Raw genomic sequence first — 25,234 nt, forward strand, 5'->3', positions numbered from 1 at the left:
TTCTATATTTAGTGTGTGAGGATTAACAGGTTTAAAGCTTGGCCCATTTCAGCACCTGCTTACTTCAGTCCATGTGGGAAGTTTACCACTTTGAGTATTTCTAATAATGTTTGTTATCCAGTGCTGGTTTCAAAAACATCATTTCCGATTTTATTTGCACTTTTTTTTACAAACCTTCTGAGGAAAACTGAACAATACATTTCTCAAAGCATCATGTTATGTCTGCCAGTCTGTCGCTGTGTCTGCCTGTGTAAATAAATTGTATTGAACACAGACACCAGGAAACAGAACATGACAGAGACTTCATAAATGTGTATTTCATTTCTTGTGCTCTGATTGTCCATTTGAGAAATATTCTCCATATTTTTGATGAATTGAGTTTAATGTTCCAGCACTGTCAGATGCACTTTTTCCACTTGTGCTCGGGCTTTTTCTACAATGTATTAGTACATTTTGTACACTGGATTGGATATTTGTTTCAGTCTTACTGTTAATTTGATATTTGAGAAGTCAATTATGCATCAGCAATTCATGTCAAGCCATAAATCTTGTTTACAGTTTTATAAACTACTCTGACAAGGCAGACCCTAAATGAGTCTCTCAAGACTGTCTTGAAGTCTCTCTACTTAAATGATAACATGTTGTTGTGTCATTGTTTAGCATCTTGTTACAAACTGGCATGTGCTTACATACCATGAAGAATTTTCAGATCAAAACAAAAACCAATTAAGTTTTTCAGCCGACTGAAAGTACTTTTTCGCTTTCTTCAGCTAGATGACCAAAGCTTTGTCGAGTTGGCACAATGTGGGCCAATTATTGTCCAGGCATTCAAATCCTAAATATCTGTTGCTTTCCCGAAAGGGCTGTGTGAACAGCAGGTGCAGCGGCCTGAAATAGAGATTTGAAGGGGAGTGGCTGGTGTCTGACGCCAGAGAGGCGGGGTTATTAGAGCTTGGCCAAGGACAAACAGCATGCACAGAGAAATACCCTAACAGGAAGAAACAGGTGGAAGTTAGAAAGAGCTGAGTAAGAAAAAACAGATTTTGTGTTTTTTAAAGTTTTGCCCCAAGTAAAAAGTCTCTTCAATGTGCTGGGATACAATCAGACATCTACACTATCTGTTTGTTTTGTATTGCTCCCATGGTACATAGCCTGCTCTGAATACTTTCAACTTGTAATGCCGCTCTTGTACACACACTGAGTGTGTCATATAAATCTGATCTATTAGACTAATACATGGCAACTTAAGTCTATGAACTGAAAGAGGCCTCAAACAAAAATGCTGTTAAACATCCTGCTATCATCAGGTTGTTTACACTTCAGGAGGATAGAAAGTGTCCTCTGTGCACTTTGGAAGAGAGGAACTTTATATTTCATTGTCCACTCTATCAGAATTTTTAAATGACAGCTTTTCTGCAAAAGTTCTGAAGATTGTCAAGAATTTTTTAAGTGTGTGATGAAGATAGACTTGAGTGACTGTTTACGCACATAGAGCTTCAGCTTGCTCAGTTTGTGTTAAAGGCTGTCCAGCAGTGTAGATGGACACTTTGTTGATCATGGCATTGTTTGACATGTTCTGATGTGTTTGTTCTTTTCCTCTCATCTGTTTCCTTGTTTAGTGTCCTGTTAGCTCACGCCGACTGGGCACAAAAATAAGTCATTTAATTAACTAACTATCAAAGTGTGCCTGCAGGTACTGGAGAGTATTATATTGGAGAGATGTTTTCAGAAGCCTTTTGTGGCTTCACTGGTAGCTGCATCCAAAAAGCGTTTTTTTTTCTTTTTCTTTAACCTTATTTTGTGCAGAAAATGTGAAAGCTACCATCTCATCTCTGTTTGTGTATAATTCATCAAGCATAAAACACCTACATCTTTGACTGTCAGCAGTTGAGTTTCTTCATGGGTAATGTTGGGGCAAAGTTTTGATAATAAAAAGACTTTGTCTCTGGTGTTCCTGCAGTGATTTCTAGTTCGTTGGGTAGCACTAGGAGATAAGAGGATCTCATTTTTTTAGAACCACAACCATAGTTGGTACGGCATTCTTTTCTAATTAGTTTATATTAACATGAATTATTGTTTTGCCCAAGAGTTGTCAGAAAATCTATTTGAGGATCTACGTTGTCTGACAATCCCACTTGTTGTGTTTACCTGCAACATCACCCTCAACCTCTATCTCTGTAGGATGATCAAGTGGTGCTACAGTGCACTGCAGCTATTCTGAAGGAACAGATCAAGCTGTGTCTGTCTTGTGAAGGATTCGGGAATCGTCTGTGTTTCCTTGAGACCACCTCAAATGCTCAGGTAGCTGAAGAACACCATTATTTCATTAATCTACTCTCAGTAAGATTTTTTCAAATTTCTGATACTTAACAGGTTTTCTGGTTAATCTGTGTTTCTAGAATGTCCCTCCAGACCTCGCTATCTGCTGCTTCATTTTGGAGCAGTCCCTGTCTGTACGGGCCTTACAGGAGATGCTGTCCAACACTTCTGTGGACGAGGTAAGACACGTTTAGTTTGGTTAAAAGAGGCTTCTTTTAAAGAGTGTTCTCATGATGTATATATTTATAACAGCTGAAACTCATTCTTGTTTCTCTCTGACTCAACATGCTCCTTCACTCTGCCACCTCCCAACCACAGGCTGTTGATTTGGACAAATGGGTATGTGTGCACAGCCACTACTTTAAATAATGTTATCATACAACAACTTGACAGCTAGCAAAGTTTACACAGATTTTTGTCACTCAAGTTAGATAAATCTCAGTTTAAAATTATTATTTTGTCTTTTGAAAACGATGTCTGTCTCTTTCAGTTTAATGTCTCTGTTCAGAAATGTTTTCCTTTTTAAACCCAGAAAAAATACCTGACAGTCAAATGTAAAATAACACCAAAGGATTTCAATGTATAGTTATTTTAAGCTTTTCTACCTTCCTCAGTGCTGGAATGCAACTTTCTTTTTGTTTTGCACATTGATTGGGTTTCAAATGTTCAGCATTCTGTCATTTTTTGCACATTTAATAATGGCCTCTTCTTCTAGTCATCCCAAGGTGGAGGTCATCGAACCCTGCTGTACGGACATGCCATCCTCCTCAAGCACACTCACTCCAGCATGGTGAGCACATTTACTGTAGAGTATGTGGATGCTTCTCTGTGCTGCAGTTCTCCTCACAATCTTTTATTCTCTAAATTGTTTAACATGCATTTCATCACACATTACTAATTTGTTATTCCTTCTTTTTATACGGCAGTACTTGAGCTGTTTGACGACTTCACGCTCACTGACGGACAAATTGGCTTTTGATGTGGGCTTGCAGGAAGACTCCACAGGTGGCTGTGCACTCTTCTGGACATGAAGTCAAACAAACAAAAGATGTAGATTTATGTATTCTGAACATATTTGTCTGTCACAGGGGAGGCCTGCTGGTGGACCATCCACCCAGCCTCCAAACAAAGGTCAGAAGGAGAGAAGGTCAGGGTGGGAGATGACCTCATTCTCGTCAGTGTTTCCTCAGAGAGATACCTGGTAACCATGATTTCAAACAAGCTCACTGTAACTGACTATTTTAAATCATTTTATTTACCAATAATGAAACCTCCACTCCATTCAGCATCTGTCCTACGCCAGTGGCGACTTGATGGTAGATGCCTCGTTCATGCAAACACTGTGGACCATGACCCCTGTGATGTCTGGATGTGAGCTAGCTGAAGGTCTGTAATTCTTTTGGCCCTTAAACAAAATATATATTTTTTTCCCATAACTCCAGTCTCTAACAATACAACTCTTTTTTTTTTCGTAGGTTTTCTGACTGGTGGCTATGTGCTCCGACTCTTCCACGGTCACATGGATGAATGTTTGGCAATTCCTGGAGCAGACCAGGGAGATGACCAGCGCAGGTGACCATTGTCTCTGTGCTTCATTTAGGAACATACATTGTATCGTATGTGGCAGAATAGATGGGGATAAAGGGACTGTCTTAAAAGTTTTCCCAAATGAGACATTTCAATTTGACTGAGAAGCAGCCCAATAACACAAAATCATACGTGGTCATACATGGGAGCCTTGAACACATCAACAACTAGTGTTCATTTTTATCGCCATATAATGATTGAATAATTGACCAGTGTTCAATACAGTGTGGATGTATAGTGTTGATATCATAGACTATGTGCTCAGTCTCAGTGACATCACCCATTGGTTTCTGAAGAGGCGTATGAAGCCTGGTGGTCTCAACCTAACTTTTGCTCAGTATCGCAACAGGGGAGGAGGGGGAACTGAGGCAAACAGCGACAACACACCCACCTGTCAGTCAATGCAGCCAGACCCTGAGTATGCAAATTCCTGCATAACTCTACCTTCCACTTTGCCTTAATATGATCAAATCGGACAGGTTGTAGAAACAAAAAAAACTCACCCCCTGTACAGTTTAATAAAATAATGAGCTATTGATGCCAAAACATTTTTTTAGCAGGCTTTACACATGCTGTAAACAATGTTTAAAGCATTTTATTATTGGACTTAATAAGATTCTTTGGCTTTTGTAACTTGCCTTGGTCAACTGAGGAAGTGCAGTTTATGTTCTTCTTCATTTTTTAACACCGCTTGGTTGCTATATCATAATGTTGTGCGTCATTAAATGTCATGTTGTTTCTCAGAGTTGCTCATTATGAAGGAGGGGCCGTATGCAGTCATGCTAGGTCTTTGTGGAGACTTGAGCCACTTCGCATCGCGTAAGCATCTTGATTCATTACATCAAACAGTCTATTCATCAGTGTTTAGTGTTTTTACAGTTTTCTGATACTCATTCATGTTCTTGTTGGTAGTTGGAGCGGAGGACATATTAAATGGGGCCAGTCTTTCCGGATACGTCACATCACAACAGGCAGATACCTTCTTCTGGATGAAGAGAAAGGGCTGTTGTTGGTGGATGCAGAGAAGGCAAATTCTAAGATGTCTGCTTTCTGCTTCAGACTTTCAAAGGTTATTGTCATGCAAAGTCACCTGTGTCAGAAAATAAAGAGATTTGAATGTGTAATAATTCTCTTCAGCCTTAACTAACACACTTTTTATTGAAACTACAGGAAAAAATTGAAGTGATACAAAAGCGAGATGTGGAAGGCATGGGCATACCGGAAATAAAGTATGGAGAGTCCATGTGCTTTGTACAGCATGCTTCATCTGGCCTGTGGCTTACATATGCTGCAGTTGATGCCAAATCTGCTCGCCTGGGTCCTCTTAAGAGAAAGGTGAATTATACAAGAAGAACTTAAACACATTTGCATTTACTTTGCATGTACATGTATGAGTGTTGGGTACATATCTGTGTATTCACAGCACCTGTGCTTAATTCTTAGGCCATTCTCCATAAAGAAGGTCACATGGATGATGCACTCACAGTGGCTCGATCTCAGACAGAAGAGTACCAAGCTGCAAGAATGATTTACAGCACGACAGGCCTCTTCAACCAGTTCATCAAGTACTGGAACACATCAATTCCACAGCTCTCATCAGTTGTATTGTTATTCAAAGTTTTGCTTTAACGTATATTTTTTTTGTGATTGGTTTTCCTCTTTTCATGTCTTCAGAGGTCTGGATGCTCTAAATGGGAAAAACAAATCTTCAAACCCCCAATCTCTGCCCATGGACACCGTGGTTCTCTCCCTGCAGGATCTCATTTTCTACTTCAGACCCCCCGAGGAGGAGCTGGAACATGAGGACAAACAATTCAAGCTCCGCTCCCTCAAAAACAGACAGAACCTCTTCCAGGAAGAGGTAGGTGCATCTACTGGGGAAAGAATTCATCAAGACACTGAAAATTGCACAAAATGTGTTTGTTTGATTGGTTTCCATTAAATATTTAGATTTTCAGCCCTCTGTAACTTTTTATTTTTTGTAAACAGGGAATGATTACTCTCGTCCTGGACTGTGTCGATCGCCTTAATGTCTACAACACTGCAGCCCACTTCTCAGAGTACGCTGGAGAGGAAGCTGCAGAGTCGTGGAAGGAGATAGTGAATTTACTCTATGAACTTCTAGGTACACTCATCAGCAGTCACAAGGAGTTTATGTTAGATATACAGTATATCTGATGGTGTGTATGTGATGGATGGATTTTTTTTCTTCTTTTGTTAAGCTTCTCTGATCAGAGGTAATCGTGCCAACTGCGCACTGTTCTGTGATAACCTGGACTGGCTGGTCAGTAAACTGGATCGTTTGGAGGCATCTTCAGGTATTGTTTTATAGATTTATCATACACTTACAGAAGCTATTTTACATGTTATCGCTCCCGTTATAAGAATGACAGCTCTTCTTTTTACCCATAAATGCAGGCTGGTATTGTAAATTGGTGGTTGAGAATGGGAGAATGAGAGGTGGGCAAAAAGTGAGTGGCTGTGGGGATGGACTGGTGTCTCAAGAGCTGAAGATGGCAAACTGGTGGCAGAGGTTGAAACTGGAGTACAGAAAAAAATAGTTTAGTAGCTAGAAAGACACAAGGAGACACTTAAAGTTGTACGTCATTGGTACAGGGGCAAACTTGTGACCAATATCTGGGCCATGACATCATCAGTATAAAGAACACAGGTTTATTTTCCCTGTCAATTGAAATGTAATTAATCTGAGCATCAAATAACATGATGCAATACATCTAAAAGACTATCATTGCAATTTAGAGTAACCATGAGCAGCTTATAAAGGTTTCTACAGACAGTTAAAGAGAGGGGGTGAAAAAAAGTTAAGAATGTCCACCTGATATTTTTAGCCAGTGTGATTAAGTTTGTTTCTTTTTTCTGCTACATAGTTACCATCAGTCCTAATGTGTTTATTCACATTGATGTTTCCATGACAGGAATCCTGGAGGTGCTGTACTGTGTTCTGATTGAGAGTCCAGAGGTGCTGAATATCATCCAGGAGAATCACATCAAATCCATCATCTCTCTGCTGGATAAGCATGGACGCAATCACAAGGTCAGACAGATGTAACACTCAGGGGGTTGTACTTCACATGTTCTTTAATATGTAATCTATAGAAGTATATCTAATGTGTTTGCCAGGTCTTGGATGTGCTCTGTTCTCTGTGCGTGTGTAACGGGGTGGCAGTGAGGTCCAATCAGAATCTCATCACAGAGAATCTACTTCCAGGTCGTGACCTCTTACTTCAAACCAACATCATCAACTATGTTACCAGGTGGGATTTATTTGAGTGATAGTCTAGTCTAAACATACTTTGTTCTTTTTCTCTCAGCTGAAGCCCAGTTTAAAAAAAAAAAAAGATCTGAGTAGAGTATTTCTTGTAATCCTCCTTTAGCATGAGACCCAACATTTTCCTGGGAACTTGTGAGGGATCAACTCAGTATAAGAAGTGGTATTTTGAGGTGATGGTGGACCATGTGGAGCCATTCCTCACAGCTCAGCCTTATCACCTGCGTGTGGGCTGGGCTCTAACCGAGGGCTACAGTCCTTACCCTGGTGGAGGAGAAGGCTGGGGGGGCAACGGTGTCGGAGATGACCTCTACTCCTATGGTTTTGATGGGCTTCACCTCTGGTCAGGTAAAGTAAACAATGCTATTTACAGATGAATGTGTGTTTATGGCTTTATTCGACTGAATTCTATCTTGTGCATTGTTCCTTTACCACTTGCATTTTGCTTACAAGTTATAAAGTTAAAGTGTAAATAGGAGGTCGTTTGTTGTCTGTGTCTGCAGGTCGTGTTCCCCGTCATGTTGCCACACCCAATCAGCACCTCCTGGCAGCAGAGGACGTGGTTAGCTGCTGTTTGGATCTGAGCGTGCCCAGCATTTCCTTCCGTATCAATGGTCATCCTGTTCAGGGCATGTTTGAAAACTTCAACCTGGACGGCCTGTTCTTCCCTGTTGTCAGCTTCTCTGCAGGAATCACGTAAGACTTTTGGACTATGGAATAAAATCAATCTTTTTTATTTTTTGTAATTTAATACACTTCTGACACTTGAGACCAATGTATTTCTTTTCTACTCTGGCTGCTAGGTTGCGATTTCTTCTTGGAGGTCGTCATGGGGATTTCAAGTTTCTCCCCCCTCCAGGCTACGCTCCGTGCTATGAAGCAGTTCTGCCCCGGGACCGTCTGCGGATTGAGCCCATAAAGGAGTATAAGCATGATTACGATGGTGTCCGCAACCTGTTGGGTCCGACTCAGTCACTCTCACATACGGCCTTCACTCCTTGCCCTGTGGACACCATACAGGTACAGTCCTATTCTATATATTGTTCTTCTTTATCTTTTTCACTGGACTAATTTATAATTTCTTTAGATTGTGCTTCCTCCTCATTTGGAGCGCATTCGAGAGAAGCTTGCAGAAAATAGCCACGAGTTATGGGCTGTTACTCGGATTGAACAAGGGTGGACCTTTGGACTGGTAAGGGATTTCGGTGATCTTGTCCATAGAAGATTTTGTACTGACATTTTAGAATATCCTTTAAAAAGTCTGTGCCTCTTTCCTTTTTGAAATCAATGTCAAGTTTCGTGATGACAACAAGAAGCTGCACCCCTGCCTGGTAGATTTTCAGGGTCTGCCTGAACCAGAGAAGAACTACAACTTAGCAATGTCCGGAGAGACACTTAAGTAAGTCAGTGCTCTAACTTAATGAGCAGCTATGTGGCTGTGTCTCTTTATTTTTCTAATAAATAGTGTGATTGATTTTAAAGGACTCTACTGGCACTAGGCTGTCATGTAGGGATGGGAGATGAGAAAGCAGAGGAGAATCTAAAAAGGACCAAACTCCCCAAAACGTGAGCTGCAAACATAATATATATATATATATTTTTAAGTTGATTTTTTTTGTGTGACATCAACTGTATTCTCCAGAGCTCGTTCTGAGATCAGTACATGTTTTGTTAGTTTCATGCAGAGTAATGGATATAAGCCAGCCCCTCTGGACCTAAACTATGTCAAGCTGACTCCTAACCAGAACACTCTAGTGGAGAGACTGGCAGAAAACGGACACAACGTCTGGGCAAGAGACAGAGTTCGCCAGGGATGGACATACAGTATTGTGCAGGTACCCTCATTTTTTTTAATGGAAAAGTCTCCATGGTAATGATAATAATAAGGGTGTATGAAAATACTGAATTTACGTTTGTTTTTCATCTGTTTTTATCCGATTCAAATTTTGTGTTTGTATTTCCTTCTGTAGGATATAGCAAACAAGCGCAATCCCCGTTTGGTCCCTTACAACCTACTGGATGAAAAGACTAAAAAGACCAACAGAGACACGGTTTGTGCAGCTGTTCGCACTCTCCTCGGATATGGTTACAACATAGAGCCACCTGACCAGGAGAGCAGTAAGTTTGCAGTTTTCTACCCCACTGTTTCCCTTATATCTGTACTTAAAGCTCAGTGACAAAGCTAAGCTACAACTTTTCAATATTGTGTTTTTGTTAATAAAGGCGAGCACGGATCCGGCAGCTCCCGTGGAGATAAGATCAGAGTGTTCAGAGCAGAGAAATCTTACGCCATCACTCAGGGGAAGTGGTACTTTGAGTTTGAAGCTGTGACTGTCGGGGAAATGAGAGTGGGCTGGGCCAGACCGAGTGTCCGTGCAGACACTGAACTTGGTGGGGATGAGTTAGCATATGTCTTCAACGGCTTCAAGGTGGGAGTGAGACGTTGTGTAATTGTTTGAGAAGGAGTGCAAAGCATCTGTGACACATGACTCTCTAAAAAGCTGTTTTCTTATTCAGGCCCAACGTTGGCACGTGGGAAATGAGCCATTCGGCCGTCAGTGGCTGTCTGGTGATGTGGTGGGTTGCATGATTGACCTCACTGAGATGAACATCATGTTCACACTCAATGGAGAAATGTTGATCAGTGACTCGGGCTCAGAGATGGCCTTTAAGGATATCGAGATAGGAGAGGGTAACTACTGCATCGACTGGTCGCAAATTAACTTTTTTTGATTGTGATTTATGATGAAAATGTAAATCATAATGTACCCATCACACTCTAGGCTTCATACCCGTGTGCAGTCTGGGCCTGTCTCAGGTTGGCAGGATCAACTTGGGTCAGAACGTCAGCAGTCTCCGTTTCTTCACCATCTGCGGCCTGCAGGAGGGATTTGAACCCTTTGCTATCAACATGAAAAGAGACATTACCATGTGGTTCAGCAAGAGCCTGCCACAGTTCATCAATACACCTACTGATCATCCCCACATTGAGGTATTATGCATACCTTTGTAAGTCTCATTAAATATTTATTTTTTCTGTCCTGTAGGAGTGAAAGTGTTCTCTCTCATCACCTCGCTCCCTTTTCTATATACTCCAGGAGTCCCGTGTTGATGGGACAGTGGAAACAGCCCCTTGTCTCAAAGTGACCCACAAGACATTTGGATCTCAGAATGCCAACACAGATCTGCTGTTCTTCAGACTCAGCATGCCAGTTGAGTTCCACGAGACCTTCAAAGTCCCAGCTGGAACCACCCTCCTTACTCGTGCGCTGACTATTCCTGAGGATGAGGTGGTGGAGGTGGACCCAGACTCTGACTTTGAAATACTCAAAAAGTCAGCTTCTCGCAAAGAGCAAGAGGAGGAGAAGAAAGAGCCCTCTGTGCCCAAAGAGATCCCCGCCATCAAGAACGGGGAGAACGAGAAAGATGCCTCCACTGAGAAGAGCAAGAAGAAAGGGTTCGTAAAGATTTCTTGTGGAGTAACATAACTGGGGTTAATGGTGATTTTCAAGGTGTTAATATTGTGTTTAAATTAAAAATTTGCATCGCTGCTGCTGTTGCTTACAGGTTCCTCTTCAAGGCTAAAAAAGCTGCATTGATATCTCCACCCCCTGTTGTTCCCACCATGCCTCGCTTAATGGAAGATGTGGTGCCGGATGACAGGGATGATGTCGACATCATCCTCAACACCACTACAGTAGGACTATAGCTCAAATTTATTTTATATATCAATTCAGAACCATAAAGTGTATGCCCATTTTGCTTATTTGTGATTACACCGTTCACCATAGATTCTAAAACATAGAATGTATTTAACTTTTTTTTTTCACATGTTACACTCGCCTGTGTGTACTATTATGACTTCACATTGTATTGCCTTTGATGTCTTCTTTATGAACATAATTATAGATTTTATACATTCAACAAGATATGTGTAGTATTTATAAAAACGCATATGAAATAACATTTAACTGGTAATATATTACAAACACCCTGATCTCTATTCTTTTTCAGTACTATTATTCTGTGCGAGTGTTCGCGGGGCAGGAGCCCAGTGGTGTGTGGGTGGGCTGGATCACACCTGACTATCATCAGTATGACCCTCATTTTGACCTCAGCAAAGTGAGAAATGTAACCGTCACTGTAGGTGATGATAAAGGCAACATTCATGACAGGTACCAGTATCTCATTCTGGTCAACAAACATATTGTGAGCATAAAGAATAAACATAAAATAAATATAAGTTTCATATGTTTCTGTCTTCCGCAGTATAAAGCGCAGTAACTGCTACATGGTGTGGGGAGGGGAGTTCAGCAGCTCCCAGCAGACCCGGGTCAGTCAGGAGGACTTTATAATTGGCTGTCTGATTGACTTGGACACGGGCCTCATGACTTTCACTGCTAATGGGAAAGAGATCAACACGTTTTACCAGGTCAGACAAGTTATAAGCTGGGGTTCATACTCTACCTCATAAAGTCTTTGTCATTAAATGCAACTGTGTTCTGTTCACGTTCTGCAGGTGGAGCCCAACACTAAACTGTTCCCAGCTGTCTTTGTCCTACCTTCCAGTCAGAATATGATTCAGTTTGAGTTAGGCAAGCTCAAGGTCAGTCAAAAAGAATCTCAGTGTGAATCCAGACTTCAGCAACAAATTCTGTCAGTCTTCTGTGTGTCTTCTCTAATGGGTAATCTGTCTTTCTTCCTAGAACATTATGCCAATCTCAACCGCCATGTTCCGTAGTGAACGCAAGAACCCTGTTCCCCAATGCCCTCCCAGGCTGGATGTCCAGATGTTGACCCCGGTCATCTGGAGCCGAATGCCAAACAATTTCCTGTCTCCAGAGACAGGGCGTGTTAGTGAGCGGCTGGGCTGGATCGTGCAGTGTCAGGAACCGCTCACCATGATGGCTCTCCACATCCCCGAGGAGAACAGGTCAGTTCTGAGTCATTCTTTCTGTCGTGTTGGGTTTGGAGGTACAAAAAAGTTAACTCAACTCATTGCATCCCGTAGGTGTATCGACATCCTAGAGCTGTCTGAACGCATGGACCTGCTGAAGTTCCACTACCACACTCTGAAGCTGTACGGCTCAGTGTGTGCTCTGGGAAACAACCGAGTGGCTCACGCTCTGTGCAGCCACGTGGATGAATCCCAGCTCTTCTACGCCATCGAGAACACCTACCTGCCTGGGCCAATGAGGAGCGGATTCTACGACCTGCTCATCAGCATGCACCTGGAGTCTGCCAAGAGGAACCGACTGGGAACCAACAAGGAATTCATAGTTCCAATGACGGACAACACACGTAGTATCACTCTGTACTCAGAAAAATCTCACGCTTTACCTGGAGTCGGCCTCACTACATGTCTGCGTCCCAAACTCCATTTCTCCTCAGTTGGTTTTGTGGGAACAGATCTAGACATCTACACACTGAGTCCAGTTATCCCTTTACAGGTGAGAGATCAGAAATGGCATTTTAGGAAACGCGCCAATCACTCGTAAATGTTATAGGGATTTAGTGTATCACAAATCTCAAGGTTCAGAATGTAAAACAGTCTTGTCACATATCAAGCTTTTTCAAATCTTCCACACGCACAAGAAGATGTTTACTCCTCAGCGAGCGATGACTGTTACTGCGGATTGGAAGTCCTATCAAATCACACTGCATCTCCCTTTGCATCTCAATAATATCTCAACAATCTATCACAACAATTTTCCTCTGATGCATGTAAGATAAATATAGACACCATGGAAGTGTGAGGATAAAAGTCGGAACTTCATATGAAAACAATGAAAAATGAAAACTTTCAGTCAGCGCAGAACTTGCTGGACTGTGCTTATATTTGTACAGAGAATCTTTATGGTGCATATACAGATTGCTAAGTCGCTGACTTAGAGACTCAGCACAGGTATTTATTGGCAGTGAATTGAAAATACACCAAGATGACACATTTTTCCATTGACCCAGAGATCCCATGCTTTTGGAACTGTGGGTAGTTATCTGTACATAACACGGATGAAATGTGATCTGTGACCACTAAAATATGACTTTGTTTGTATTTCCAGGTGCTAAAGACCAAAGCTTTGAACATGCTGATTGAGGCAGTGCAGGATGGAGGTCAAGCCATGAGAGATCCTGTCGGAGGCAGCGTGGAGTTTCATTTTGTTCCGATCCTGAAGCTCATCAGCACCCTCCTCATCATGGGTGTGTTTGACGACGAAGACGTCACACACATCCTGAAGATGATCGAGCCCACGGTCTTCAGTGGCAAGAAAGCAGAGGAGCCTGCTGAGGAGAACACCAAGATGATGGAGGAGAAGAAACCACAGAAAGAAGAAGCGGCTAAGGGAGAGGATCGGGAAGCAGTTGGTGAGGAAGATGAAGAGGAATATGAAGACGATGGCTTGGGCGAAGAAGAGGAGGAAGAAGAAATTGAGGAAGATGAAGAACTTGAGCAGACAGAATCTATTGTGCCACATGAAGAAACAATGGTTGAGACAGAGCCGGTGAACGGTGAGAAAGGAGCAGAGGAAACGGAGAAAGAGATTAAAGAGGAGAGTAAAGAAGAAGAACTAGAGCAAGGACTTTTCCAGATGAAGCTCCCAGAGTCTGTCAAATTACAGGTTTGACTTGTTTTCTTTACCATCTAACAGAAAAGCTTGTCTTTCCAGTGATTCTGTTTCTATAAGATCAGAGATTAACTTTGCATTTTTGCCCTTTAGATGTGTACACTACTGCAGTATTTCTGTGACTGTGAGCTACGTCATAGAGTTGAGGCCATCACTGCCTTTTCCGACCAATTCGTTAGCCAGATACAGTTCAACCAGAGGCATCGATATAACGAACTTATGCTGGCCTTCACCATGAGTGCAGCCGAGACTGCTCGCAAAACTCGAGAATTTCGTTCTCCTCCACAAGAGCAGGTACACCCAGACAGTTTAATTTCACCTGGAAATGTTAGAATGCATTTTCTATTCAAATCTAAGAAAAGAAAAGCCTTCCTTTGAAAGTGGAATACAATAGAATAAGACAAGTTTCCATCTGATTTTCAGGTCAACATGCTCATGAACTTCAAGAACTGCGCTGAAGATGAAGATTGCCCCGTTCCCGATGAGGTCCGCGAAGCTCTGCTGATTTTCCACAATGCTCTGTTGGCACACTGCGGTCAGTCTTCAGTCCACAGCATCAAGTCAACCAACATCAGAATTATGAATCAACTATGCATCAATAGAATATTTTTAAACCTTTCTCTCAGGTGTTCATATAGAAGAAGAAGAACAAGAGGCCGAAGTTGATAATTCAGTTCGTGGACGACTGCTCCGATTGTTGGAGAAGGTCAAAACATTCCGGGAGAAAAAGGTAGAGGTGGAGCCTGAGCCGCAGGAGGATAAAAAACCAAGTGAGCCACTGCATCTTTTCTAGATCCAAACCAGAAATGTAGAATTACTTCACCTTGTGAAGTGATGAAAACACAAATATATCAGATAATAAATGACATTCATCAATTTTGATCACCTTTTCGGATTGAAATAAATTTCAAATAATAATAATAATAATTACAATTTGTAAAGACAAAAATTGCCTGCAATTGTGGAAAAGCTTTAGGTCTTTATGTTTTTTTTACATTTAGCAAATTTGCAACATTAATGAACATCAGATGAACTCAAAAAATAATCAAAAACCTCCTGAAAATGTCCCAAAATGTCAGAGGTAGGCTGGATGTGTGAACGGAAATGCCCACATTTTTCACGCTGACCTCGTCCGGACTTTTTCTGTTAGGTCCTGGTAAAATTTCCCAAGGCGTCAGGTGTGTGATGTGTGAACAACAAGAAATATTTAGGAAAATACATTGTGAGCGGCAAGTAGGCAGGGCTGATGTTATATATCCTTCTACCAGTGTAATCTTTGTGAAGCAGCCTCGTACTAGTTTGTGCTCGCCTGCATGTTTTTTTTCCACTCATTCCTTGACTCTGTGAATACATCTGATTACCCCTCTCACTGATATAAAGGCAAAAACTGGCAGACTGTGTGACTTCTGCTGCATCCTTTTTACATGACGGAGAAAACCTCCCACTGAGGGACATGTATGAAATAGCCACTCAGCAAGATTTCACATACAGGCTGTCTGAAACTTTCTAGAAGGGATTGCATGTGTGAAAAGTTAAAAAAATTCTAACTCTTTGTCTTCTACCTACCAGGCACCTTGCAGGAGCTCATTTCTCACACTATGATCCATTGGGCCCAGGAGTCATTTATCCAAAACCCTGAGCTCGTGCGTATGATGTTTAGCCTCCTTCACAGGCAGTATGATGGGCTCGGTGAGCTCATGCGTGCCCTCCCCAAAGCCTACACCATCAACCAAGTGTCAATCAACGACACCATGGACCTGCTCGAGTGCTTGGGCCAGATCCGCTCACTTCTCATTGTTCAGATGGGCCCAGAAGAAGAGAGGCTTATGATTCAAAGCATCGGGTTGGTGTTGCACTAAATGTATCCTTAATATCACAACTCAAAGTGAGATCTTTGATCATTTCAAGTGACAGATACTTTACTTCAAATTGATTTTTTTGTCCCTCCCTAGGAACATCATGAGTAACAAAGTGTTCTATCAGCACCCTAACTTGATGCGAGCTCTGGGCATGCATGAAACTGTCATGGAGGTCATGGTTAATGTGCTGGGCGGTGGGGATTCAAAGGTAAATTAGTCATTTATTTTAGTCTGCAAGAGACATGGAGAAACCTTGCTTTTTATTACCAACTGGTAACAAACAGACTGACAAAAGACATTTGTGATGTGATGCCTAACTTTAAACTTGTAAAATACTTTCTTCCAACAGGAGATCAGATTCCCTCGAGTGGTGACAAACTGTTGCCGTTTCCTCTGCTATTTCTGTCGCATCAGTCGCCAAAACCAGCGTTCCATGTTTGACCACCTCAGTTACCTTCTCCAGAACAGTGGCATCGGCCTCGGTGATTGTCTTTGTTAAATCCCAGCATTACTCTCTATGCTTTTTTTCTTTGATGCATGAACTGTGATAAAGCTGGACATTACGTCTTTAGGAATGCGGGGCTCCACTCCATTGGATGTGGCTGCAGCCTCATGCATCGACAATAACGAGCTGGCATTGGCCCTCCAAGAGCAGGACCTGGAAATGGTAAAATGCAACCTACATGTATAAAACAAACGAGCAATGTGGAGAATTGTACTCATTTTAGTACTCTAATATTTTATACAGGTAGTGAAATATTTGGCTGGATGTGGACTTCAGAGCTGTCCAATGCTGCTGGCCAAAGGCTACCCTGACATTGGCTGGAATCCTTGTGGTGGAGAGAAATACCTTGACTTTCTTCGTTTTGCTGTATTTGTCAATGGTAAGATTTGTATTGGCTGCTTAATGAAAAAGTTTTCCTGCTTTCTTCTTGTTTCCTTCTTCTTCATTGACTACAGTTAATACTTGCTCTTCTATCCGTTTGTAGGAGAGAGCGTAGAAGAGAATGCCAACGTGGTGGTACGTCTTCTCATCCGCAGGCCTGAGTGCTTCGGTCCAGCCCTGAGAGGGGAGGGTGGTAATGGTCTACTGGCTGCAATAGAGGAGGCCATCAAAATATCAGAGGACCCTGCAAGGGATGGCCCCAGTGTTAAGAAAGACAGGCGCTTTCCCATGTAAGAGCTCCAAGCTTTTATTTGAACACCTTTTGATGGTATTCGATGAGATGCTGAAGAGTGCGTTACAGAAACTTTTAGAGCCACTATTTATTTTTTTCTTGTAGGTTTGGTGGAGAAGAGCAGCATGAAGAGAACAGGGTGCATCTGGGAAATGCCATCATGTCCTTTTACTCTGCCCTGATTGATTTGCTGGGACGCTGTGCTCCAGAGATGCACGTAAGCTCTCCAGAAACCTGCCACCATACTGGACGTATCCTTAGGCTAAGAGAAAATAAAAGGTAGAAACAGGAATTCTTGAAAGACAATGTCTATGGAAAACCTGTGCATTTCTCTCAACAGCTGATCCAGGCTGGTAAGGGTGAAGCTCTGAGGATCAGGGCCATCCTGAGGTCACTGGTCCCTCTTGAGGATCTGGTAGGAGTCATCAGCCTTCCTGTTCAGATTCCTTCCTTTGGAAAAGGTAAACTTTGAAATGTATTTAGCATGTGTTTAGTAGGATATTAATGTTTAAAATATTGTTTATTCTAGGTTTTTTATTGTGTTCAGCATTACGGCGAAAGCTTCCATATCTTTTACTTCAGTTACTATGACTGGTTTAATAAAATATTTTTCTGTCTCATGCTTAGACAACAGCATCATAGAACCAAAGATGTCGGCTAGTTTTGTACCCGATCACAAGGCTCCCATGGTTCTGTTCCTGGACAGAGTGTATGGCATTGACAACCAGGATTTCCTTCTCCATGTGCTGGAGGTGGGCTTTCTGCCTGACATGAGGGCTGCTGCCTCTCTAGACACGGTGAGCCTCACTCCATTAATAAAGCTTAAGTTGTATGTGGTCCTTTGGGAGAAGAACAGAGCAGGATTATAACCACACTACAGGACTTGATTCACAGTTTCTCTCCTACAGGCTGCGTTCTGTACCACAGAGATGGCCCTCGCTTTGAACCGCTACCTGTGTTCTGCTGTGTTGCCGCTCATCACAAAGTGTGCGCCACTCTTTGCTGGCAGTGACCACAGAGCCATTATGATCGACTCCATGTTGCACACAATCTACCGGCTGTCTCGTGGACGCGCCTTCACAAAAGCTCAAAGAGACATCATTGAAGAGTGCCTCATGGCTTTGTGCAAGTGAGTTTAACCTCACAGCACTCTTTGCATGTCACCTGATATCATCATTAATACATTCATGTTGAGATTGACTGAATTTATCTTTCTCTCAGACATCTACGTCCCTCCATGCTTCAACATCTGCTAAGAAGACTGGTGTTTGATGTGCCCATTCTCAATGAGTATGCAAAGATGCCGCTGAAGGTATTAAGCCTTTTAAATATTTTGAAAATAGAAAAACAACATTTCCCCTCTGAGTTCACATTCCTCATTCTTTCACTTTTATCAAAACATATCTTCCTTTACATCTTACAGCTTTTGACAAATCATTATGAGCGCTGTTGGAAGTATTATTGCCTCCCTAATGGCTGGGGCAACTTCGGGGTATCATCAGAGGAGGAGCTGCATCTGACCCGCAAACTGTTTTGGGGGATCTTTGAATCATTAGCACACAAGGTGAGGTCTCCTGCAATATGAGATTTTTCTTTTGTGAATTGTATTTATTTGTTTATTTAACATGAACACATGCAGTGACCTTTACTTCATATTTAAAATACAAAGTAGATACCATGCAGGTTTCTAGCCACGGCTAATTACTGTCCCTGTTCCAGGATTAAGACAGAAGCATTAGACTAAAAGAAATACAGAAATAGTGATACTATGGAAATACAGATATGATAATACAATGTAATTAAGAGATTCAATTAAGGACAAACAGTAAAATAAGGATTACAAGAGGAAATAGTTTCAGCTGCTGTTTTACTTGTGTCTTAAAAACCTTGAACTTTTTTTAAATTTCAGATGGTAATGTGTTCCTCTTACTGAGAAGGCTAATATTTGATCTGTTTCTTGTGATCTTAGAAATTTGATGCTGAGATTTTCAAAATTTCAATGCCATGCATCTGCGCCATTGCCGGGGCCATTCCTCCTGACTATGTCGACGCCAGCTACTCCTCAAAAACCGAGAAAAAGGCGTCGGTCGATGCAGAAGGAAACTTTGATCCTAAACCAGTGGAGACCACAAAGTGAGATTACTCCTGTTTGTTTTTCTCTACAAATAAGTTCTTGTAAATGAACTGTTATTTAATGAGCTGTGATTCTTCATCAAACCACAGCACTATCATCCCTGAGAGGCTGGATCCTTTTATCAACAAATATGCTGAATACACACACGATAAATGGGCCTTTGAAAAGGTAGAACTTTTCTTTACACTAATAACTTGTTTTAAACAATTCTTTAGCATAATACAAAGATACGTTACATTCTGTTCTGGAAAGCATATAAATTAATATATGATTGCAGATGCTTCCAATAAGAAGGAAGCCATTGTATTTGTAGAAAGGGGAGCTTCAACACGTATGTACATGTATGTTTCAGATCCAGAATAACTGGTCATATGGCGAGGTGCTGGATGAAAATGGGAAAACTCATCCCATGCTCAGACCATACAAAACCTTCTCAGAAAAGGTAGGTTCACAATCACCTTGTGTATTCACACTTCCTGTAACTTACTCCATTTGTTTTTGCTTCACTTTAATCTATCTTCTCCTCTGGCAGGACAAGGAGATATACCGTTGGCCAATCAAAGAGTCAGTCAAAGCCATGCTTGCATGGGAGTGGACCATGGATAAAGCTAGAGAAGAAGAAGAGTCAGAGAAGAAGAAGACTGCAGCACGGAAAATCTCACAGACTGCTCAGGTATACAGCATTGAGATACATGTTTCAATATTTAAAAGTTATCACGGTATATGATATTAGACTTCTTTTAATTGTAGGCCACCTATGACCCAAGCCATGGCTACAGTCCACAACCCATTGAGATTACACACATGGCTCTTTCAAGAGACCTGCAGGTATGACAGTAAACATCTGAAACATTTATGCTATAATATCATCAAACAAGTTTTATTCATAGTTTACATCCTTTCCCAGTCTATGGCAGAACAACTGGCAGAAAACTACCATAACACCTGGGGACGGAAGAAAAAGTTAGAGCTGCAGTCCAAGGGTAAGATGTGTTTTATAATGTTGAGAACCTGCTCATATAGAAAATTAAATATTATGCTATTTCCTGTTTCCTCCGAGAGTTATGATGATACCTCTGTTTGTGTAGGAGGTGGAACACATCCTCTGCTGGTGCCCTACGACACCCTCACGGCAAAAGAAAAGGCCCGAGACAGAGAGAAGGCTCATGAGCTGCTCAAGTTCCTGCAGCTTAATGGATACGCTGTCACACGGTAAAAATGCAGGAGAACAATTTAGTGTGTATAGAACATCATACTTCTGTCATGACTTTGAAGCGATTGAGATGACGCAACACAGAACAACCACCTGTCGCTGTACCACGCTCTAATACAGTGGTTCTAAACTGGTGGGTCGGGACCCAAAAGCTGGTTCCAGAGCAGTTTTCTATAGGTCTTGAATGTGTGTCTGGAAAAGAAAGATGTGTCCAAAAGTCTATGAAGCCCTTTTTAAACATGTTTGTTTTGTTCCGTTTCCTTGGTCTGTTACATGTTCTCTACCATCTGAGGTCCAATCTGCACAGTTTTACATTGACAATCTGATTGGTTGAAAAATAGATTTGGGTCATGATTGTTCATGAAGGAGTTGGTGGTGGATCCTGAGGCTCGACCAGCTGAGAACCACACTGCTCTAATAGATTTCAGTCATACCAGTGCTAAAAAAAACAACATCTTTTGATATTTAGCTTTATGTTTATGATCATATATTATTTGGTTATAAGCAGGAAGCCAGTATTACGTTGTCATTGTATATTATGAGGAGAAACTGTCATTACTTCAAGCACTAAATAAGAGTTGAACTCTGCTTCACTGAAGGGGCCTGAAGGACATGGAGTCTGACATCTCATCCATTGAGAAGAGGTTTGCGTATGGTTTCCTGCAGAAGCTGTTGAAATGGATGGAAATCGCCCAGGAGTTCATCGCTCATCTTGGTACTGAGGGGAATGGATGAGACGACTGATACTTGACACATATGATAGATGTGTATTAGTGTGACTTAAAATAGATTTGTTTACCATTTATATTATGATTCATATAATATCATGGTGTGTGTGTGTGTGTTTTCTTCAGAGGCCGTGGTTAGCAGTGGACGAGTGGAAAAGTCTCCTCATGAGCAAGAAATCAAATTCTTTGCTAAGGTGAGATTTTTGTGTCAAGCTGGAAGATCCACATATTAAAGACTCAAACAGTTTAATTTCTGTACTAAACAAGAAAACTGTCTTTGAAACCCTCACTTCCAGATCCTGATGCCTCTGATCAACCAGTATTTCAAAAACCACTGCCTCTACTTTTTGTCAACGCCCGCAAAAGTTCTGGGCAGTGGCGGCCATTCGTCAAATAAGGAGAAGGAGATGATTGCGAGGTGATCTCTACGTTTATGTCGGTTTTTAACACAGATACGTTACTGTTACTTTTCATGTTTTACTTTTAAAACTCTTTCCTTTCTCCTTCCATTTCCTTTCCTCCTTATCTCAGTATCTTCTGTAAAATGTCCGCTCTGGTGAGACACAGAGTTTCTCTATTTGGTAAGGTGTTGTTTCCCCTTGGTCACTCTTCATGAATCTTTTCACTCTTTCCTGTTTTTCTCATACATGTAACTATGTGGCTGCAAAGTGTTTTTCAGTCAGTAAGATCGCAGTTTTATATAAAAACATGTTGTCATCGTAGTCTTTTTTAAGCTCTCAAGAACAGCTGCTTTGTCTTTGATTTTGCAGGAACGGACGCTCAAGCAATTGTCAACTGTCTTCACATTCTGGCACGATCATTGGATGCAAGGTTTAGTGTCGTTTAATTCACAAAATGAAAAACACCATTACAATTAAAACACCTTTTCTTTGTCATCATAATTTTCTTTTCTTTTTTGCGTAATTAGGACAGTGATGAAGTCGGGGCCTGAGATTGTGAAAGCAGGTCTTCGGTCATTCTTTGAAAGTGCTGCTGATGATATAGAGAAGATGGTAGAGAACCTCAAACTGGGAAAAGTGTCCAAAGGCAATCAGGTAATAGATGGGCGCATGACTTGAATGGCCTTCCTTGATTGCCATCTCTAAATGTAACATAAAAAACACTGACCCTAAAGTATTCATGATCACGTTCTGCTTCTCCTCTTTAAAGCAAGTGAAAGGAGTGTCCCAGAACATTAACTACACAACCATCGCCCTGCTCCCAGTGCTCACCTCTCTGTTTGATCACATCGCTCAGCACCAGTTTGGAGATGATGTCATGTGTGAGTGATTTATTGTTTGCATTTATTGTGCCCTGTCTTTATTAATGAACTCATCCTCACACTGCTCTACATTTCTCTTTTGCTTGCACACAGTGGACGATCTGCAGATGTCATGCTACCGCATCATGTGCAGCATCTATTCCTTAGGGACTGTCAAGAATCCACATGTAGAGAGGTAACTCCTTAGCTGCAATCACTAAAATCTGTAAAACACTTAAGATGACGAAACTTTGGAGTCATTTTTTATTTGTTCTTTACGTGTACAGGCAGAGGCCGGCTCTTGGAGAGTGCTTGGCTCATCTTGCTGCAGCTATGCCAGTGGCTTACTTAGAGCCCCATCTAAATGAATACAACGCTTTTTCTGTGTACACTACAAAGACTCCCAGGGAGAGAGCCAGTGAGTGCATTCATGTTTCCTGAGATGTGATTATTGTCTTAAGTGTTTGTCTTAACTGTATGTCTTCATTCTATTTTAAAATCCAAAGTCTTGGGCCTTCCCAATGAGGTCCAGGAGTTATGTCCAGACATCCCAGAGCTGGATCTTCTCCTGAAGGAGATCGGGGACTTGGCAGAGTCAGGCGCTCGTTATACTGAAATGCCACATGTGATTGAAATCACTCTCCCCATGCTGTGTAACTACCTGCCTCGCTGGTGGGAGAGAGGATCTGAGAACTTCCCTGAATTGGAGAACCAGATCTGCACCGATGTGACGTCAGAACACCTGAATCAGATGCTCGGCAGCATCATGAAAATTGTAGTAAACAACTTGGGTATTGATGAGGCTTCTTGGATGAAGAGGTTGGCTGGTGAGTACTGTTTTAACATGTATATAAATAAGTGTTGGTGAAAATCTGGACCAGCATGTTGACACCGTTTGTGTTCTCTCTCTTAGTGTTTTCACAGCCCATTGTCAGCAGAGCAAAGCCAGAAATGCTCAAGTCTCACTTCATCCCAACAATGGAGAAGCTGAAGAAACGCACTTCAAAGGTGGTGGCTGAAGAGGACCATCTGCGGATGGAGGGGAAATCAGAGGGAGATGAAGAAGACGGTACTATACGGGATGAGTTTGCTGTCCTCTGCAGAGACTTGTATGCCCTCTACCCTCTGCTTATTCGCTATGTGGACAACAACAGGTACAATAAAGTTAGAAACACAAAATTTATTACATAACTATGAACCATGATTCCTGGCTACTACAGAAGAAAATGCAACATGATGCACTTATCATATATTGTGCTTTAGTCAAACATGTTATGACTGTAGGGAGTCTTAAGAGTTATTCGTCCTGCTACAGGGCAAGATGGTTGACATGCCCAGACCCAGATGCTGAGGAGCTCTTCCGAATGGTTGGGGAGGTCTTTATTTTCTGGTCCAAGTCTCATGTAAGTATATTCACTTTGCCTTTGAATGCAGCCGTTTGTAGCAGCTTACATCTTTCACTGTATGTACTGTGTGTGTTTTTTTATTTTTTCTTTGTTGTAGAACTTCAAGCGAGAGGAGCAGAACTTTGTGGTGATGAATGAGATCAATAACATGTCATTCCTCACCGCTGATAGCAAGAGCAAAATGAGCAAGGTGAGTCATTGAAGGGCAGAGCCGGAGGTGCATTGAGTCAAAATGTTTTATTTACTGTGTTCCTTTCTTTTGCCCCTCAGTGTTGATCATAATTCATACGATTTTGTTACATTAAGAACTATTTTCATTTTGATTTTAAAGGCCATTATTTAACTATTTATAGTCGTTATTATGGCTTAATAAATAAATATTGTGCATCGCTTACTGCAATCCAACAATGCATTAATAAAAAAAATCACCTTTTTTTTCCAGGTACAGGAAAACAAGTTTTTTTTTTTTTTTTTTTCTGGTGCCTAGGTTTTGGTCATTTATAATTTTGCACATTTACTGTTTTTTTTTATATTCTTGTTTGTTGGGCTCGGTTACACTTGGCGAAGTCCTCACATTTATCAAGTTTGATTTTCATTCGCTGTTCAGACAACACGAGCAGTCTTTGTTAACAATATTCTCTCTCTGGCTGTCCCTTTCCTCTTCTTTTGGGTTGCGGCTGGGTTTCCAGGGCGGGGACTCAGAGGTTAGACTTTGTTCCTGCACGCCCGCTGTGCTGACCGCATGGCACCTCACTTTGGGGGAGCTTTTCATCAACCTCTCCAGCACACTGGCACATCTGATCCCCATACACTCTTAGCACATCGGCAAACACACAAGTACACATTCTTTCATATGAACATAGACACACACACATACACACACACACACACACACACACACACACACACACACACAGGCGTGCACATTCCTTTCTGAGACACATGACCCGAGACAACTGAGTCAGTTCCAGTGTCAAGGCTTTTTCTGTGCTTGCAGCTGTGTCTCCTAAGTCAAAAAGCACTTTGCAGTCCGTCATGAGTGGAACAAAACTCAGTGAGAATTTGTCATTGCTATTAATACAGAGTTATTTATATTTATAGGATTTGAAAATCCTAGTCAGAAGAGGAACAGATGGACCGATTTACAGTGTCATTAGCACGGCTACACACCAGTGTATGAGCACCTGCACATGTGCACTGACACACAGATTAAGATCGTCTCACTCCATGTCTTATACACATTTATGTCCACATATACCTTAACCTCAGCACAACATATAAAGAGACAAACTGTAATGAACATGCAGTAGGCGGAGACACTCACATTGTTCTTATCAATGATCACTGGACACAAGGGAAAGTCCCCTTCTGTGGGCCAACCCCAGTCCTGCCAGTGTGTGAGGGGGGGAGTCTGGAGGCGTTTGATGAAAGTACTCAGCTGTAGAGTTGGGCTCATGGCACTGGGCTTTTCACCAAGCCCATAGTGGTAGTGAGAGCACAGTGCCATCATCCTGTCACTGAGTTTGCTCTCTTTTTGATCATAGTTGAGGTGGAATCTTCTAGTATGTCTTTGTTTCTTTTTGTTGAAGGATGGTTGACCTTGTAGCTATTGTAATGCAGCTTTTTTGCCACTA

At 41.7% G+C, this 25,234-nt stretch overlaps 1 protein-coding gene across 1 annotated transcript in view; it reads left to right on the top strand.

Annotated features, from left to right (window-relative positions):
- The window catches only part of LOC109983565 (ryanodine receptor 1-like), a 49,481-nt gene that overhangs the window by 2,128 nt on the left and 22,119 nt on the right, over positions 1 to 25,234 (top strand). Inside the window, exons 2-73 of the mRNA XM_065963157.1 lie at positions 2,182 to 2,301; positions 2,400 to 2,498; positions 2,638 to 2,658; positions 3,035 to 3,109; positions 3,246 to 3,324; positions 3,408 to 3,520; positions 3,606 to 3,705; positions 3,795 to 3,891; positions 4,651 to 4,725; positions 4,819 to 4,975; positions 5,077 to 5,241; positions 5,350 to 5,471; positions 5,581 to 5,767; positions 5,896 to 6,031; positions 6,129 to 6,224; positions 6,843 to 6,961; positions 7,048 to 7,181; positions 7,302 to 7,543; positions 7,699 to 7,891; positions 7,999 to 8,215; positions 8,283 to 8,387; positions 8,491 to 8,594; positions 8,678 to 8,761; positions 8,871 to 9,030; positions 9,166 to 9,313; positions 9,419 to 9,624; positions 9,713 to 9,887; positions 9,979 to 10,187; positions 10,294 to 10,652; positions 10,763 to 10,892; positions 11,210 to 11,370; positions 11,465 to 11,627; positions 11,715 to 11,801; positions 11,902 to 12,128; positions 12,207 to 12,645; positions 13,258 to 13,815; positions 13,915 to 14,115; positions 14,245 to 14,356; positions 14,448 to 14,591; positions 15,391 to 15,664; positions 15,774 to 15,888; positions 16,030 to 16,162; positions 16,253 to 16,347; positions 16,429 to 16,564; positions 16,670 to 16,856; positions 16,964 to 17,075; positions 17,199 to 17,319; positions 17,486 to 17,655; positions 17,767 to 17,987; positions 18,080 to 18,170; positions 18,282 to 18,422; positions 18,828 to 18,991; positions 19,082 to 19,160; positions 19,345 to 19,434; positions 19,525 to 19,665; positions 19,743 to 19,820; positions 19,900 to 19,975; positions 20,081 to 20,204; positions 20,805 to 20,920; positions 21,060 to 21,127; positions 21,230 to 21,351; positions 21,465 to 21,514; positions 21,704 to 21,764; positions 21,862 to 21,988; positions 22,104 to 22,215; positions 22,309 to 22,390; positions 22,482 to 22,612; positions 22,701 to 23,021; positions 23,108 to 23,348; positions 23,510 to 23,597; positions 23,698 to 23,790; positions 24,290 to 24,304. Coding sequence (XP_065819229.1) covers positions 2,182 to 2,301; positions 2,400 to 2,498; positions 2,638 to 2,658; positions 3,035 to 3,109; positions 3,246 to 3,324; positions 3,408 to 3,520; positions 3,606 to 3,705; positions 3,795 to 3,891; positions 4,651 to 4,725; positions 4,819 to 4,975; positions 5,077 to 5,241; positions 5,350 to 5,471; positions 5,581 to 5,767; positions 5,896 to 6,031; positions 6,129 to 6,224; positions 6,843 to 6,961; positions 7,048 to 7,181; positions 7,302 to 7,543; positions 7,699 to 7,891; positions 7,999 to 8,215; positions 8,283 to 8,387; positions 8,491 to 8,594; positions 8,678 to 8,761; positions 8,871 to 9,030; positions 9,166 to 9,313; positions 9,419 to 9,624; positions 9,713 to 9,887; positions 9,979 to 10,187; positions 10,294 to 10,652; positions 10,763 to 10,892; positions 11,210 to 11,370; positions 11,465 to 11,627; positions 11,715 to 11,801; positions 11,902 to 12,128; positions 12,207 to 12,645; positions 13,258 to 13,815; positions 13,915 to 14,115; positions 14,245 to 14,356; positions 14,448 to 14,591; positions 15,391 to 15,664; positions 15,774 to 15,888; positions 16,030 to 16,162; positions 16,253 to 16,347; positions 16,429 to 16,564; positions 16,670 to 16,856; positions 16,964 to 17,075; positions 17,199 to 17,319; positions 17,486 to 17,655; positions 17,767 to 17,987; positions 18,080 to 18,170; positions 18,282 to 18,422; positions 18,828 to 18,991; positions 19,082 to 19,160; positions 19,345 to 19,434; positions 19,525 to 19,665; positions 19,743 to 19,820; positions 19,900 to 19,975; positions 20,081 to 20,204; positions 20,805 to 20,920; positions 21,060 to 21,127; positions 21,230 to 21,351; positions 21,465 to 21,514; positions 21,704 to 21,764; positions 21,862 to 21,988; positions 22,104 to 22,215; positions 22,309 to 22,390; positions 22,482 to 22,612; positions 22,701 to 23,021; positions 23,108 to 23,348; positions 23,510 to 23,597; positions 23,698 to 23,790; positions 24,290 to 24,304 — 10,494 coding nt within the window. The remainder of the gene's footprint in view (positions 1 to 2,181; positions 2,302 to 2,399; positions 2,499 to 2,637; positions 2,659 to 3,034; positions 3,110 to 3,245; positions 3,325 to 3,407; positions 3,521 to 3,605; positions 3,706 to 3,794; positions 3,892 to 4,650; positions 4,726 to 4,818; positions 4,976 to 5,076; positions 5,242 to 5,349; positions 5,472 to 5,580; positions 5,768 to 5,895; positions 6,032 to 6,128; positions 6,225 to 6,842; positions 6,962 to 7,047; positions 7,182 to 7,301; positions 7,544 to 7,698; positions 7,892 to 7,998; positions 8,216 to 8,282; positions 8,388 to 8,490; positions 8,595 to 8,677; positions 8,762 to 8,870; positions 9,031 to 9,165; positions 9,314 to 9,418; positions 9,625 to 9,712; positions 9,888 to 9,978; positions 10,188 to 10,293; positions 10,653 to 10,762; positions 10,893 to 11,209; positions 11,371 to 11,464; positions 11,628 to 11,714; positions 11,802 to 11,901; positions 12,129 to 12,206; positions 12,646 to 13,257; positions 13,816 to 13,914; positions 14,116 to 14,244; positions 14,357 to 14,447; positions 14,592 to 15,390; positions 15,665 to 15,773; positions 15,889 to 16,029; positions 16,163 to 16,252; positions 16,348 to 16,428; positions 16,565 to 16,669; positions 16,857 to 16,963; positions 17,076 to 17,198; positions 17,320 to 17,485; positions 17,656 to 17,766; positions 17,988 to 18,079; positions 18,171 to 18,281; positions 18,423 to 18,827; positions 18,992 to 19,081; positions 19,161 to 19,344; positions 19,435 to 19,524; positions 19,666 to 19,742; positions 19,821 to 19,899; positions 19,976 to 20,080; positions 20,205 to 20,804; positions 20,921 to 21,059; positions 21,128 to 21,229; positions 21,352 to 21,464; positions 21,515 to 21,703; positions 21,765 to 21,861; positions 21,989 to 22,103; positions 22,216 to 22,308; positions 22,391 to 22,481; positions 22,613 to 22,700; positions 23,022 to 23,107; positions 23,349 to 23,509; positions 23,598 to 23,697; positions 23,791 to 24,289; positions 24,305 to 25,234) is intronic.

This window comes from Labrus bergylta, chromosome 14 (assembly GCF_963930695.1).
Source record: "Labrus bergylta chromosome 14, fLabBer1.1, whole genome shotgun sequence".
Lineage (NCBI taxonomy): Eukaryota > Metazoa > Chordata > Actinopteri > Labriformes > Labridae > Labrus > Labrus bergylta.